General features: G+C 45.6%; 1 protein-coding gene across 4 annotated transcripts in view; it reads right to left on the bottom strand.

Moving 5' to 3' along the window:
- Positions 1–16,900, bottom strand: part of GDPD5 (glycerophosphodiester phosphodiesterase domain containing 5) — a 240,729-nt gene that overhangs the window by 111,330 nt on the left and 112,499 nt on the right. For 3 of the 4 annotated variants that reach the window (XM_014960612.1, XM_014960613.1, XM_014960611.1), the window contains exon 2: positions 15,703–15,877. In XM_014960612.1, the coding sequence (XP_014816098.1) occupies positions 15,703–15,819 (117 nt within the window). In that variant the 5' untranslated portion in view covers positions 15,820–15,877. Of the gene's footprint in view, positions 1–15,702; positions 15,878–16,301; positions 16,602–16,900 lie in introns of those variants that run through there. The other variant, XM_014960610.1, reaches the window with a different exon arrangement.

Genomic DNA, 16,900 nt, shown 5'->3' with positions numbered 1-16,900 from the left:
CCACAAGAGCATCCACTCCCCAGCTTACCTTGCCCTCCTCCTGACCTTCAAATCAGTTATGAGCAGCATGGAGGTAGAACTTTGAGAGGGAGGGGAGAGAAGAGAGTATTGGTGTAGGCTTTCCGTTTCCCATTATATTGACATTTCTCCCCTTTCATAAACACAGAGGATGGCAGCAGCTGTTAAAAGCAACAGCTTATTTAACTGTACTTTACTGGAAATTTACTCTTCCCTTTTATTCTCAATTCTGCATTAATTCAGTAACAGAGGGATGACGTTGAAGGACAACGTGCATCTTTAGGCAGAAAAATTAGTAGAAATAAGAAACACTGAGAAGGCTCAGCTCTGTGCCTGGCTGAAGCCTACAGCAAATATTTCAATCCCTCACTCAAGCATCCCTGTACCGAATTGTGCAGAGCTTCCAAAAAGCTCTTTAGCACAGCAGACAACTGGACAGGTTTCTCCCGGATGATGTAGGGCATGGGAGCATCTCTCCCAGTTCAAGTCTCACCTTCAATTCTCCCTTTTCACCCCCTAAACATGCTCTTCTCCCCAACATTTGGCAGCCCATCACTATTTTGAAGCCTTCTCCTCCTAAGCTTGCTCTGTTTCCCCACAGCAGCAACCTTTATATCATTTTATGCTCCACCATCTGCACAGCAGCATCTCCTACCCATCACATCTGGCAAGAACTGGGCTCTCCATCACCTCATCTTTCCTCCTCTTGGCAAAGTACCAGCACCCACACGGAACACTCAAACCCACTCACACATCTCTGGAAACTGATATACATCTCTGAGAAAGGCTACAGCTGCAGGACACCACTCTCTTGGACCATCTGCGCTCAACCCATGACTTCGCAGGAAGTTCAACCTCTTCAGCAGAGCCCTCTCCACCTTTTTTTATCCCTTCCCTGAAAGCTTCTATTCACAGCCATTTAAAATTAATGCTGAAGTGGTGCCAAGTTTAAATTGGTCTTATAAATATCTAAATCCACTGCTGAAAATAAAGAGAGGACACCAACAGGAGGCCGCTTGCAAAGCTCAGCTCATCAGCAGTCCCCAGGCAGGGCCCTGTGGGAACGCAGCCTCTTAGTGTCCATCAATATCTTGGATGATTTATTTTTGTCTTTGGGGGGGAACAGGGGACAGTGAGCTGGGATGGGGCCAAGCAGTAGTGACAAAGAGAAGGAGGCCATGTCCCAGGTGACAGGACACGTGCTAGGGAAGGCAGGAGAACCCAACTAGTCTCAAGCTTGCTAACCACCATCCCTGTCCCTCTGCACACGCTTAATAAGGGGACCTCATCACAAGGTGATCCTGCTCCTTTACATTTCCTCCACTTCATTCATTTAGTCCCACTGGTGCCAAGTTTCCTCCTCATTTGGCTAACTTTGGTGACAATTTTGGAGCCACAAGCATCCTTGATCAACTTCCATAAAGTCTATTTTCATGAGAGGCGAGGAAATTTCTTCTATTTGGGGAGAAAAAAGGAAAAAAAAAAAAAACCTTCTCCATTGGCCAACACACCCTCCCAGGGCATCCAGCCACCCAGCAAGGACACGCTGCAAAGTTATTCTCCAGTGTTTTATGCTCTGTCACAGCCCAACTGTCCTTGAATCTCTTCCAGGATACCTGAGAATTGGGGAAAGGCACTGGGAAAGCGGACTCAGTGAATCAGGAGACCGGTAAATTCAACCCCCAAAGTAAATCTTTGGAGTCCAACTGATGGGCAGCAAGGTCACACTCGCTTCCCTCTGGGTGAGAAAAATAAAGTCTCCTCTGAAAAAAAGGACACTGATTTTTCACCAGCCTTGTTGAGGTTAGAGAGAAGGCCGCAGACACCAAAATAGACCCACAAGTCAAACTTCCATGATGTTAATATCATTCCACTTCTATCATTCGCTTTCTTCCCAATTCACACTCTTACAACTCTAGACATAGGGAAAAACTAAGTATGTAAGCAACACACTGAATTAACCTGTGTTGGTGCAGGTACCAATAATGAAGTTTGCACTGGTAGGAGTACAGGTTCCCATTGCTTCTTTGGAAAAAGGAGTTATCCAATTACGTTTCAAATGGTTTAACTGGAGCACTAACAGCAACTACACAGCCAAGAGGGAAAACATATTTGTTTTGGAAAGCAAGCAATAAAACAAGCAAGCATTTTTTTTCCCCTCCCTTTTAGAAGGAATTCAGTAAATATTCTACCTGGGTGCTGTGTAAGCAGTCTTCAGCAACAGCAAAACATCCCTAATTTATCAACACTGTTTTGGTCACAAATCCAAAACATAGCACCATCCCAGCTACCACACAGAAAATTAACTCTACCCCAGGCAAAACCAGTACGGGGGACTCACTGGGACAGCCTGGAAAGGCTCTCCACAATATGGGGTGGTAGGTTAAGTGACGAGTTGATTGAGCATCCAAGTCCCATCTCTCACCAGTGCTTTTCAAACTAGTAAAGATTTTGCAAGAGTGGTTGCACGCTACGGTCTTTAGACTGGAAGGACATTGCTCTGGGAAAAGACCTGGCAAAACCCAACTGACAGAGCTTCCAGTTCTTGTTAGCAAAGCCCAGGGTTGGCTCCAAGGGACTGCAGCTCCAAAATTCCCTTTTTCCCCCTCTTAGGATCATAGAACAGTGTGGGTTAGAAGGGACCCTTTAAAGGCCACCTAGTCCAACACCCCTGCCATGAGCGGGGATGTCTTCAACTAGATCAGGTTGCTCAGAGCTCCGTCCAACCTGACCTGGAAGGTTTTCAGGGATGGGGCATCCACAGCTTCTCTGGGCAACCTGGGCCAGTGTCTCACCACCCTCAGTGTTAAACATTTCTTCCTTATATCTAGTCTGAATCTCCCCTCTTTTAGTTTAAAGCCACTACCTCTTGTCCCATCACAACAGGCCCTTTAAAAGCCTGTCCCCATCTTTCCTATAGGCCCCCTTTAAGTACTGAAAGGCTTCTTTTTCCATGTTTCCCACCTGCCTCCCTTCCCCCTCTCTCTCCAGATGCAGCTCCAGTTTGGTGCTGGCCCTCTGTAGCCCAAAACACATTTTGCAGATGCTCTGCAGTAAAAACCTTTGACACCTATAAAGCATTATAAATCATAGGGCACGTTAATCACCCAGTCTGAGCCCATAATCCCAACTCAGGCAACACAGTCAATGGGTTTTGCAGACTCCCTCCCACAGGCATTTTGCCTACATCAGGACTAAGCCAGAGATTTAGCATTAGTCAAACATCCTCACCCTGACAATGTCAGGCTCCACCAGGCAGCAAGTTATCAAACTCCCTGGCTTTCCTGGGGTTTCAAGGAGTTGGGATTTCCCATCCTTCAATTGAAGTAGGAAATGTCTTCCACAGGGAGCAAGCAGGAATTTCCAGAGGCCACAGTATCTGCAGTCAAAGGCTGACTATTTATGCTGAAGAATGGCTTTGGAGGAAAAACACAACCCAAACCAATTAAGGCTGAAACTGCATTTATTGAATAGACCATAATTCATAATGCTGTCTGGCAGACGGGCTTTTTGGTCAAGCAGTCATGACTACACCAGCTTTCTGGGCTTCTACCTCCACGGTAAGATCTAGAGGTGACCAGCAATGGTCTTCTGTAGGCTCACCTGTCTAAGCCTTGCTATGTGGCTGGTTCATCCCAGCCTTCCTAGGCGCCATCTAAGGACATGGGTCTCACCAATAAGCAGGCAAAATGCAATTTCTAAAGCTAGAAAACCTCTCTGTTCCTTGCCAGTCTACCACAGGACTCCTGTCCAGCCTAAGAGAGGTCTTGCTCTTTAATGAAGGCTAAAACATGCCATTCCCAGGTAGACCCAGCTCTTTGCAAAGCCTGGTCTGATGGCACCACGCACAGTAAATGCAATTCCTGCCTGGCTCAGTTGGCCACAAACTTGGTTTAGGGAATATATAGTGAAGGGAAAATTAGATAGAAGAGAGAAAAACCACTTTATAACAACACAATGCCCTGGATAAATTCAGTTCAGGCTTGAAGGCTGGCTACAGTCACACCTCATACAAGATCTTTGGCAGATGGCCTTGGAAAAAATTGGGAGAAATGCTGCTTTTTCACCTTCCCTACTGATAGGAAATTTCCACCACTGCTGAAATTTTGAGTGGTGTTTCAGCATTCAAACGTCACTGAGCAAGACAATATTTGAGTGGCACCCATGCTCCCAGGAGAACCACCTGCAATCCCAGACACAACGGGTCTGCACTTCTCCCTGACTCCAAAAACCCAGATTTCATGAGGGAGCAAGACCACAATCACAGGCAGCACAATTCCTGCAAGGCAGAGCAACCTCAATGGTGAGACACCAAAGGGAGCTCAGCAAAACCTGCAGCAGGAACTGGAGGCTGGGTGAGATGTCCACGTGCAGCTACGAGTATCTCAAACTCCTTCCCTGCCCAATCATCCCCCCTGTGTCACCTCACAGCCTCCCTGCAAAATGAAGAGCTCAAAGGCAGGTTTAAAGGATGTTTAAGTGATGTGTAAAGCCCTGAAAACAGGGTAGTTTTGCTTTCAATTCCAAGCATTGGGGGAAAATTCTTTTTAAAAAGGGAAAAAAATATGGTATTTAATCCAACTATTGGATTTTCCTGCATTTAGCCCATGACTCCAATGTAATTGGACACATCACTTCATGGGGATTCAGCTCACTTATGTCCAGTGTGCAGCATCCAACCTTCAATCAAAGCAGCCTGAAAGAGCCTCTTTCCATCAAAAACTCCCACGTCCTCAGGCCTACAGTCATGAACATTAACAAATCGAAACCGCATGGAAAAGGGTAAATTCGCCCATCCCCTAACAGTGGTTTTCAGCAGAGCAAGCAATTTGTGTGACCAGTGACCTTTGGCCGCCTGGGGATTAGCACTGAAGACCCAGCAAAGTCCCATCTCCAAAGCCTATAGTCACACAGATACATCACACCAACGTGGCTCGGGTCATTTGTTCAGGTCATTTAACAGCTCTTGCCACGCGGGAATTACAAGGATATTTCATTATAAAGTGAATTAATACACTTATCAGACACAGCACAGCAATCCATTATGTCAATGGATCACAGCTCCTCATTTGTCTTTCCACAAAAGGACCAAAAGAAAAAAAACAACCAAGCCATCAGAAACCTCAGTTCAAGGCCATGGGATGTTTTTAACCAGATGGACCATCTTGAATCATTCACATTTCACTTTAAGGGAATAAATTTTAACAGCAAACGCCCAATTCATTAGGAAGAGTTTGATATCTCATTTGTACTTTCTCCCAGAAACAGAGGATTAGGAGATTTGTGATGTAAAGCCACCATGTCCAAAAGGAGAGGAGTGGTGCAGCCCCTCCAATGATGCTGCTGCTTTCTCATGAGCATCTTCAGCTGCCCCATGGGCCACAACAAATGCTCTGCCTTCACCTCTCATACCACACACCAACCAGGGCATCTGTGTGAAGCATTTATTTAAATTGTAAGGGGCAATTTGGTTTACTAATCTCCATTACAGCTTCTCTCCAAATTTTTATCCTGCTAAGTGAGCACTGCTGATGTTGAAATGATGCTATGGGCAGAAAAGACAGGGAGATACATCTGGCTCTGCACATTGCTGTATTTATTTTCACCACTCTTACACATGTCCCAGAAGTCCCCATGTCTTTGCTGTGACCACAACACGCCCATGCAAGAGCAAGTATTGATAGCTCAGCAACAGCCAACGCATGCCAAAACAGCATTTATCATAGAATGGTTTGGGTTGGAAGGGACCTTTAAAGTTCATCTAGTTCCACCCCCCCTGCCGTGGGCTTAGACACCTCCCACCAGACCAGGTGGCTCCAAGCCCCCTCCAACCTGGCCTTGAACCCCTCCAGGGATGAGGCAGCCACAGCTTCTCTGGGCAACCTGCATCAGGTTGCCCAGCAAAGAATTTCTTCCTAATATCTAATTTAAGTTTCCCCTCTTTCAGTTTAAAACCATTACTCCTCATCCTACCCTATCCAACTTAAGTACCAACTATGCTGGTGTTGTCACCCTCTATAACACAGCAGCAGTATTGTGAGCAGAAATCTTGGGGGGCTGTGCTCCTGGCTGGGTTCCCTTAACTGCTCCGTGCAACCACTTGGCAGGTGGTAGGAAGGGGTAGAGAGATGCATCATCTAAAATATCTTCTGCCTTAAACACCTCTGTAGCTGGCCAATGGACTAAGAGAGCACCTTTGTATTACAGCATCATAGAATGGTTAAGGTTGCAAGGGACCTTTCAGATCATTGAGTCCAACCATCAACCCAACACTGACAAACCCACCACTGACCCATATCCCTCAGCACCATGTCTGCCCAGCTTTTAAATACCTCCAGGGATGGTGACCCCACCACTGCCCTGGGAAGCCTCTTCCAAGGCTTGACAACCCTTTCATTGCAGAATTCTTTCCCCAATATCCATCCTAAACCTCCCCTGGTGCAACTTGAGGCTGTTATATTTCTCCACCAGCTTCTATCTACTTCGTCTGTTACACAGAAAGCTTAAAGTGATTTTAGGAAGGGACTACCTTTTCATGCATGAGTGTATAATGTTCAAAACATAGTGCAGTCCTAGCCCAAGAGTAAAGCCTTGAAGTTTTTTAGTAATACAAATAAAAATATGAATCAAACGTGCTCAGCAAGTCTCACACTGCAGTATCCAAGGTGAGACATGCTGCATCAGGAAGCAATAGATCCATTGAGCCTTTTCTTCTCCAAGTACCAAAACCTGGATGATTGTCATGGAAACGCTGGCAGAGTCATAAACAACCAACGAGGAACTGAGAGAGAGAGAGAAACCTCAAGGAAAATGATCAGGGTGAACACCTCTCAATCTATAGCAGAACACCTGAGGTCATTTTTGGCTGCTGTTTTGGCAACAGCCACAACTTCCAAGTCTCAGCTCAGCTTTCCCAGCACAGGGCACAAGGCAATGGGCTGCAGCTTCCTCCCACCTCTTCCATCAGCTGCCCCTGGAAACCCTCAAACTCTGACCCCATCTCCCTCTGGACAAGCTCACTCCATTAACAGGTCAGAAACCAATGCCCTCACAGCCAACCATCTGAGCCTTTAAAGCTTCCTCCTTCAGCAGTGCTTATCTTCAAGAGCTTCAAGGCATCAACCCTATCTGCTCTCAGCCTTTCTTGTTCCCCAAGCTGAACATGGCAAGTTTGAAGTCATTGCTTTCCAAATACTTTCTAGGAAAGGCTTGGCTAAACCCCCTGATAACACGTAATGGATTTCCTGGGAAGCACAGGCAGCCTAGTCTTCTGTCTGGAAACCAAAGATAAAGGGGAAGAAAAAAAAAAAATATAAAAAAAATACAAGACCCAACTCCTCTGGCTGCTGCTGCAGTAACAACAAAATAAACATGGAGATTTCTTGAATATCAGAAACAGGAGAAATCCAGCTTTGTCCTGGCTTGTCTGGGGATCTTTAAAGGTCCTTTTTATCCCTATATCCTTCCCTAGCTTTGAGGTGTCAATCCCATATTTCTTTCCCCATCCCCTCCTCAACAGCCCAAAGCCTCTTTTCTGCACAGACAACACTTGACCATCAGTCTTCAGGTCTACTTGCCTACACAGGCTGCATACTAATTATTCATCCCCAGTTTAAGCTGTTAATTCAAGGTTGGTTTCCACTGCAACCCAAGATGAAAACTGGGGGTGGTAAAGGTCCATCCCCACAGTCTTCTTTTGGTTTGCTATGCTGTGGTTTTGGAGTTTCTCTGACCACTTAGGGACTTTCTGGTGTGTCTTAAATGGGTTTCTTTATGCAAACAGCCCACTGACATTCAGTATTACTGAGCTCACCCTCCCCAGCTACACTTTAAGGCAAGGAGATGCACACAGGGGCTTCAAGGAGGACAGGAGAACCAGCATCTGCTATATCTGAGAGGGTCAAAGAGCACAGGATGAAGGAGGGATGAGGGGCTCCAGTGAGTAATATTTCACCCACGTAATTAGTACAACGCATAAAGAAAGAACAGTTGGAGGGAGCACATCTGGCAGCTATAACAAGGAAATGCCACAAACAGAATAAAACCCCGGAGGCCCATAATGTTGGAAAAGTCACAAGGCACCTTTGTGTCTCCGAGGGGGGCTGGCCTGGCCGTTTATCACCAGGAGCTCACACATGGATCGTTTCAAGGTCTCTGAATAAAGTAGTAATGACAAAGTATCAGAAATTCTGTAAGCCATTGCTATATGAGCTAATCAATCACCTAAAAAATGGTCAGCCCTGCTCAGGGGGCACTTACAATATTACCCAGAGCCTGAATTTTCAGGCAGATGAATTCAAGTCACGGAGAACATAACTGCAACCCATATTAGCTGTGATTCCTGGTGGCATTGGCCACAGCATCACACAAGATCCTGTCCCTAGCTCCTCATCTCCAAACCAACAGGCAACAGCCGGTGCCATCAGGAAGCCCCTGAGTGAATTCACCAGTACCAGGGAGAAGTGTCCATGTTAAGATGATTCCTGGCATTCAAAATTCACCAGTGGTGGCCACCACCAAGTCATGTCTCAACAGCTTGACTTCTGTGCCTCAGTTTACCCAGTTACAGAGAAAAAACTCCCAAGCCAGCAGAGGGATTTATGCCACTTCACACACTAAATATAGGAGGGTGTGTTGATTACAGACTTTGGTATTTTTCCTGAATATTAGCAACTCCATTTATTAACACAAAAAAAAGAAACTGAGACACTAGAAGAGGCTGCCCAGAGAAGCTGTGGCTGCCCCATCCCTGAAGGTGTTCAAAGTCAGGTTGGACAGGGCTTGGAGCAACCTGGTCTGGTGGGAGGTGTCCCTGCCCATGGCAAAGGTTGGACCTCTATGACCTTTAAGGTTCAATCCAACTCTAACCATCCTATGATTTTATACTGGGAAGAGAAGGGAGGTACCTGGAAGGTGCTGAGCGAGAACTGGTTGGCCTAGGAAATTTTCAGTTCCCTCCCACTTGAGCGTGCCCATCTGCTGCAGAGGCCTCCGGTCAGGAAGGTTGAGGCACACTGCCAAGCCCTATTAAGTTTTTATTGCCCTAAATCACAGCAGCCCCAGGAAGGCGTTGATAACACTTCTTGGTATTTTCCCTGGAAAAGGTATAAAAGCCCCATTTATCAAGAGGGATGGTGAATGAAGCAACGCTCCTGGCCCAAGGTGCTGCCAAGGAGCTTGTAATATCCAGCTAATGCTGCCCTTTTATTGAGCAGGTACCAAAGAGCCTCAAACTGTGATCCATCAGCGCGTAACACAGCAGCTCCTGAACTCCACGAACTATGAAGCATCTGCTGCTGGCTTCAGAAGAGCTGACACACCACCAGGCATTGCCCCGGGCTTTGACAGCTCCTCACTGATGAGAACAGCAAGCCCAAAGACCAACAGCAACGAGGAAACATCTCTGCAGCAATTACTGAATGTTACTGTCAGAAGAGGACAAAAGAAGGAAGGGAAAGGTTGCATCAGGGACTGATAGGAACAGAGGAGCCACACACCAGGTGGGGAGAAGACAACCTGCAAGGACACATGTTCAGGGAGGGGACAACTGAAAAAAAAAAAAACAAGGTTATTTGCTTGTACATAGAAACAGAGTCTAAGTACAGCAGTGGGGAAATGGTACCCAACAGCAGTTCTAGAAGCAGGGGTTGCAGAAGTAGCTCTCCCAACACCAGAAGCTGGTGGGTACAAGCAACCAGCATTTCCAGCTCTTGCACCAGGTCCCTGTGCTGCTCCCATTAGCAACTAATGGGGATCTCTGAGAAAGAAAGGGGGCAATGCCTTGGATGCACAAAAACAAGCTTTAAAAATATCCTAGAATGGATTAGGTGGGATAGGACCTTAAAGACCATCTAGTTCTAACCCTCTGCCATGGGCAGGGACACCTCCCGCTAGACCACATTGCTCAATGCCCCATCTAGCCTGGCCTTGAACCCCTCCAGGGATGAGGCAGCCACAGCTTCTCTGGGCAACCTGGGCCAGGCTCTCACCACCCTCACAGCAAAGAATTTCTTCCTAATATCTAGTTTAAATCTCCCCTCCTTCAGTTTAAAACCATTCCCCCTCATCGTATCACTACATGCTCTTGTAAAATGTTCCTCTCCAGCTTTCCCGTACGCCTCCCCAGAGCCTTCTCTTCTCCAGGCTGAACAATCCCAACTCCCTCAGCCTGTCTTCATAGGAGAGGTGCTCCAGCCCTCTGAACATCTTCATGGCCCTTACATGAGGTTTCTGGGAAGCCCAAGGGCTTTAATCAGGCTGTGTTCATATATGCATCAGCCTTAAAAATCCATATTGAAAGATAAGAGGAATCTTTTTTGGCTGGATTCTGAACAAGTTGTTGATTCTGAACAAGTTGAGATCATCAAGTCAGATGATCTCAAAGGTCCCTTCCAATCATGAAGATTCTGAGATTCTGTGCTTTTAAGGACAACAAAACATTGTTATACCCGTAATCCAACCTGGCAACCCCATGTTTCATTGACCATCAGTCCTGACCACCTCCAAAGCTTTCAGAGAAATCCAGTCCTGAGCTTGGATATGCATCTCATTAGCTCCAGTTTCACCCTCTTTCCAGGTTCATAACAAGGATGTGATTTATTTGATGCTCAGGTTTAACACCTGTGGAATTAGAGCATTCAGAAAGCAGTGGGATTTCTGTATATACAAGATTTCATGACTAATACTGCTCCTTTCACCCACATCATCTCGGGGGAGTTTACAAGAGAAATGGGAGGAAGAAAAGAGGTTGTACAAGTACCATGAAGTGCACCATTCACAGAAAGCTCATGAAGAGCTCTCCATGTAAATGTAGATTACACTGAAGAGAAGAAAATCACAGGGATCTTGCCATTTCAGACACCCGGGATCTAAACCTGCCAATTTTGGGTTCATTCCCAGGTGATGATGGCCCTTCCTACTGTAGGTAACCAAACCAGGCACCTATCCTTGCCTCTTCTTGGCAATTTTCTGAAGCAAAAGATGGTTTTGTAAACATGGGAAGCTTCCAAAGGAAACGGGGAAGACAAGAAGAGTTCTCTGTTACAATTTGTCTGCCTCAACTCGTATGTCAGAAGGGTTCATGGTTGGGAAGTACAGTATCAACTACATCTGCTTCTAAGCCGAGAAGCCAAAGCCATTTGCAACTGGAGATAGTATTTTATCCTATTTGACAGGGAACTAAATAAGATAAAGAAAATAAAGATCCCAAAATTTTTCAGCACAGAGTAACTGGTAAAAAAAAAAGCCTAACAAAAAAAAAAGCCAATAAAAGTGACTTCTTTTGTTTGTTACATAGATTAAAAAAAAATATATCACTGCAATTTTCTTCTGCAGAATATCTCTTCCCCTGCTCCCACCCAGGATGATTTCCCAGGTGTGATATTTGCTGTGTACAGACAACATGGGTTTGGAAGCAATAAAAAAAAAATGCAATCCTGAACAAAGCCAGTTGATAGATTTAACTTCATGTTTATACGATGCAACCCATCAACATCTCCCACGCGGATACCGATCCTGCAACATCCCTGGGTGGATTTTAAGAGATGCTGCAGTCTGGACTCTGCCCCTGGAGCAAGAGCTATTCTGGTGTTGTAATACCCAGCAGCGGTTCATTTCGGGTGAAGCACACAAGCTGTGCACAGAGCCCTGTGTTTACACACTGCAATTAGTAGTGCCGCTCTCCCTCTGTTTAATTGCTGGCAATCCATCAACAGGGTTGTGGAATCTGGGAGCTACCTTGGAAGCTGCCATCTGAACTTTAAAAGACCTTTAAAAGCACATAGAGCAACTACAAGCCAAAGCTTATTTACCCACAGTTTCAGTGTTCAGGGTGATGGAGCCCTTTGAAGATGACGCACTGATTTCCTAAGAACTTCTTTGGTTGAATACCTGATGAACAAGCTGTAGTTTGATCAGAAATTGCTTCCTCACACCAGCTACAGAGATTATAATAGTCTAGATCTCAGCAAGACCATTTCTACCTCTTCTATATGCCTTTCATTTAAAAAAAAAAATTAAAAGTTTAAAAAAACATGAAAGGGAATCCTGCCATAGAAGCTGAAGGTGCACAACAGAAAAAGGAATTTTGCAGCTGCTCAAAATTTAAACAGGAGACCAAGCACGCAGGTTGGGTACCTTCAGCCCCCCTCCTCAATTCTCAAAAGGTCAGAGGAAAGCAAGAGATAATTACAATTCTAGCAAGCAGTCTCCCAAAAAACCTTGAACTCAAGCTTACAATTAAAATTCTCATTTTCATGTAAATTTTTAATGTGTAGTAGAAAGCCTGCTCTGCATACATCTGGGGGAAAAGGAGAGGAATCATTAAAACTCTGGCTGTTGAGCTGCAGCACAATTCAGAAAACAAACACTCACAGTCATCAGCAGAAGATTTCAAGGACACGAGGTTGGGTCGTAACCCAAATTTATGTGAAGGCCTTTTATTCCGGAAAGTTTGATCTTTTAAAAAGAAAGGAGATAACTATGCTGTAGTCTACTCTAAAAAAAAAAAAAGTTGCTCTTTGAATACATGCCTTGCTTTCTGATAATCACAGAGTACAATCATAACATGGACATACCCTATTCCTTCCTTCCCAAGTAGCTCTAGATTTTTGCAAGACGTAAAACCTCTCAAATATACCATACTTTTAATAGAAACCATGTTCAGAAAACCACAGGTTATACTAGAATTGGCTCTATTCTGGGCTTGCAGTGGCTGAGATGTTACCATGGGGTCAGATACAGGGCAATAAATCAGTATTGTCATCAAAATGACATCACCTTTGGGTAAAGCAAAGAGGCACCCAAGTTATGGTATGGTACTTTCTTGGCAAATCCCTTAGAGATACATCTAAACATTGTGGAGCAGTTGACATGCTGGAGGGACAGGATGCCATCCAGAGGGACCTGGACAAGCTTAAGAGGTCGGCCTATGCGAACCTCATGAGGTTCAACAAGGCCAAGCGCAGGGTCCTGCACCTCAGTGGAGGCAATCCCAAGGACAAAGCCAGGATGGGTGGAGAATGGCTGGAGAGCAGCCCTGAGGAGGAGGATTTGGGGATGTTGGTGGATGAGAAGATCAACATGAGCTGGCAACATTCCCTGGCAGCCCAGAAAACCCCCCCATCCTGGGCTGCATCCCCAGCAGCGTGGCCAGCAGGGCCAGGGGGGGATTCTGCCCCTCTGCTCCGCTCTGGGGAGACACCCCCCCACCCAGTGCTGCCTCCAGCTCTGGGGCCTCAGCACAGGAGAGACATGGACCTGTTGGAGGGGGGCCAGAGGAGGCCATGGAGATGCTGGGAGGGCTGGAGCCCCTCTGCTGGGAGGACAGGCTGAGAGAGGTGGGGTGTTCAGGCTGGAGAAGAGAAGGCTCTGGGGAGACCTTGAAGCCCCTTCCAGTCCCTCAAGGTGGGGGTTCCAGGAAAGCTGGGGAGGGACCTTTGATCAGGATAGGATGAGAGGTAGTGACTTTAAAAGAGGGAAGATTTAGACTAGGTATTATGTAGAACTTCTTTGGTGTGAGGGTGGTGAGACCCTGGCCCAGGTTGCCCAGTGAAGCTGTGGCTGCCCCATCCCTGGAGGGGTTCAAGGCCAGGTTGGAGGGGGCTTGGAGCAACCTGGTCTAGTGGGAGGTGTCCCTGCCCACAGAAGGGGCATTGGAACTAGATGTTATTTAAGGTCCCTTCCAACCCAAACCATTCTGGAATACATCAGCTGGAGACAATTAGCATATGTAAAACTTCCCATCTCCATCCACTACCTTGGGATCTTGGCAATTTTCCCCACCCACCCTGAAAGCCCTCTCATGGAGGCCAGAGATCAATGCTCAATCAGCCAAGGACTATTTGGCATCTAAAGAGGTTTCTCACTCATCTCTTACTCATATCCTAGAGTTCCCACCCATTCTCTGCCATATTCAAGAACATGTAAATAAACCTGCCCAACAGAGAAGAATTAGCCTCTATTTGCATTTTCCCCTCCAAACACTGTGCTACAATCGCTCATTCCAGCACTAACACCTGCGAGGCACTTCAACAGCAAGATGGGAACAGATTCTTCATACCTTGGTTTTGCATAGCCTGTAGCTAATTTTAGTCTTCCTTCTTTTTCTCCTGCAAGACCAAAGTTATCTCCACTTCTCTATTCAACAAAGTGGAATTTGAGGCCTCTTGCAGACCTTAATAAGACCGACTCTCAGACTGAACATATTTTTAAGCCTAGTTCAGATATTTTAAACGTAATAAATTCCTTTGTAGCACAAGAAAAACAGTTGAAATTGTAAGTAGAATTGGAAGGCTGCCACTGATATTTTTTGGTAAAATAAATCAGTTCAAGCGCAGCCAGGTTTCACTGAGAAAAAAATAACATTAAGTCAATGGCAATTTCTCTATGGATTTTTAGGGAAGCAGCATAACATTCTGGTTAATAAGACATGAGGAATAAGACATTTTGAGTTTTTAAGTTAGTACACGCACACATGCCAAGACATTACGTCCCACTGTTTTCCTGACAAAGTCTTAAAAACCCAAATACACCCTCCACTATGGATGTGCCCGGGTATTTGCTCAAAGGAAACTTCTGCTGGCTCAGAAGCGGTCACTCAGACTAAGCTGGCCAGAGTGAGAGAGGAAGAAAAACAGCACAAACATTTCTACTTTGCAAAAGGAAATTTGTTTTACGCTGCACAAACGCAAGCCATGACTTTTCAATTCCCATGGGAGCTCCTGGCCAAGCTGCACCACCAACAATCAATCCAATTCAGAACCAAGAGCATTTTTTGGCAGGAGATCTGCCGCCCAGAAGTGTTTTCTCCTTAACAGCCTCTTTTTTTCCAGAGAAGCAGCACTCCACAGCCAGGAACATCCCTGGTTATAGGCTTAAAAAACAAAAACAGAACAGCTAACAGTCACCGGAGCAAAACTAAGCCCTCAAAAAGCAGTGAAAGCATCTTCTGGGGTCATTGCCAGGAAAAATGAGATTTAAGTTTTGCTTTGTGTTTTTTTTTTTTATTTCTCTAAGTAGTAAGCACACTGGAAAAAAAAAAAAAAACCCAAACTAGACAACTTGAAAGCACAGAAGAACAGTAATAGACAACAACCATTACCCAAAAGATGCAGTAGGGCAGCTTTGACAGCAGTTTTTTCACTTTTCTTCCTATAAACACATCAAGTCCAGCCTCACTGCCTGGATTCCTTCTGCCAGAGCCATTAAAAACTGCATTTATCCAGGGGAAGGAAGTCACCTCTAATAGCTCCCCCATTTATCCCCAGCGAGTTCTCACCTCCTACCGCTTTTCCCTACCTACAAACTTATTTTTGCACACACAGAAGCTAGAGACTACACAGAAATACTGTTCCTGCATATTCAGCCACACACACACAAGCAAACCAACAAGACACAGAACGAGGAGCAAAACAGAAGCCTCCCTGGTACCAAAAGGAAAATACGGTTGGATTTGGCCAAACACTCAACTCCTTTGAGCACCACCACCAGCTAACCATGCCCATCTGCTGCATCAACCATGCATGTGGTGAGAACTTCTCACAGACCTCCAAGCCATGGGTTCAGTGGTTTCCATGGTCTATCCAAGCCAACAACAACAACAACAATCAAATATCCAGCACTTTCAACCAAGACCCATCCGCAATCCGATGTCATCGGGAAGAGGTGACGCGGTCAACTACTCACCTTGGTGGTGTCATCATGTGACCGCTGGTACCGTTTCCAGCGGCAGCCGTAGATCCCCGTCAGACAGGACAAACATAGCTGTGGCTCGTAGTACTGCAGCGGTTGGTGTTTAACCATGCTCCTTCCAGCCCCTCAGGAGCGAGGTATCAGAAATCCATCAGGTCCTGGGAGCGCCCTTCAGCAAGAGGAGAAAAGAAAAAAGGGGGAGAGAAAGGGAAAGAAAAAAAAAAAAAAAAGAGATAAATTAAATATGCCAAGCAATATTTCAATACATTAACAAGCAATTTAATAATTAACCATATCCTCTGGCTACTGAGAGGAGGAATGATAATCAGATCTATTCCCAGTCCTGCCAACATCTCCGGCTTGTTACTCAACAAGACTGAGAAGTTTAATTACTTTGCAAGTTTTATTTCCTTGTGCAGTTTTCTCCCACACCACTAAAAGCAAATGTATTTGGAGCTATCGGTAAGAAAAGCCATACAAGGACAAAAGCAGTAGCAGATTATTTGGAGCCCAGTTGATTAGATTTTTGTGAATGATTGAAATGTAAAGAACCATAACCTCTGCAAGCGCAACCTTAAAATTGATTCACAGACCTCTGCGAAGTTGAAACCCAGCCAAGCTAAATCGGTTTATCTTGAGCATCCTATGGAGCCAGCAAACCAGTCCCAGGCAGGGAGCTAGTGCTTCTGTGCATGCTGGAAAAGGTAGATATTACCCTCCCCTTTTCTATGCATCTCAAACAAGCACTTGCAGGGATGCTGAGCTGGTTGCAGCCTTCACCCAGGAGAAAGGTCCTCTTTCCACCAAACATGGACTTCCAAAGGATTAGACTGGCTCCAATCATAGAATCAAAGAATGGGTTTGGGTTGGAAGGGAATACGAAGGATCATCTAGTCCAGCCTCCCTACCATGAACAGGGACATAGAATCATAGAATCGTCTAGGTTGGAAGAGACCCTTGGGATCATCGAGTCCAACCATCTACCCTACTCTACAAAGTCCTCCCCTACACCATGTCCCTTAGCACTGCATCTAAACGGCCCTTAAACACAGCCAGGGATGGTGACTCAACCCCCTCCCTGGGCAGCCTGTTCCAATGCCCGACCACTCTTTCGGTGAAAAATTCTTTCCTAATGTTCAATCTAAACCTACCCTGTTGGAGCTTGAAGCCATTCCCTCTCATTCTGTCACTA

This window comes from Calidris pugnax, unplaced genomic scaffold (genome assembly GCF_001431845.1).
Source record: "Calidris pugnax isolate Ruff unplaced genomic scaffold, ASM143184v1 scaffold270, whole genome shotgun sequence".
In the NCBI taxonomy this organism is placed as follows: domain Eukaryota; kingdom Metazoa; phylum Chordata; class Aves; order Charadriiformes; family Scolopacidae; genus Calidris; species Calidris pugnax.
This window is presented reverse-complemented; position numbering and strand designations above follow the sequence as displayed.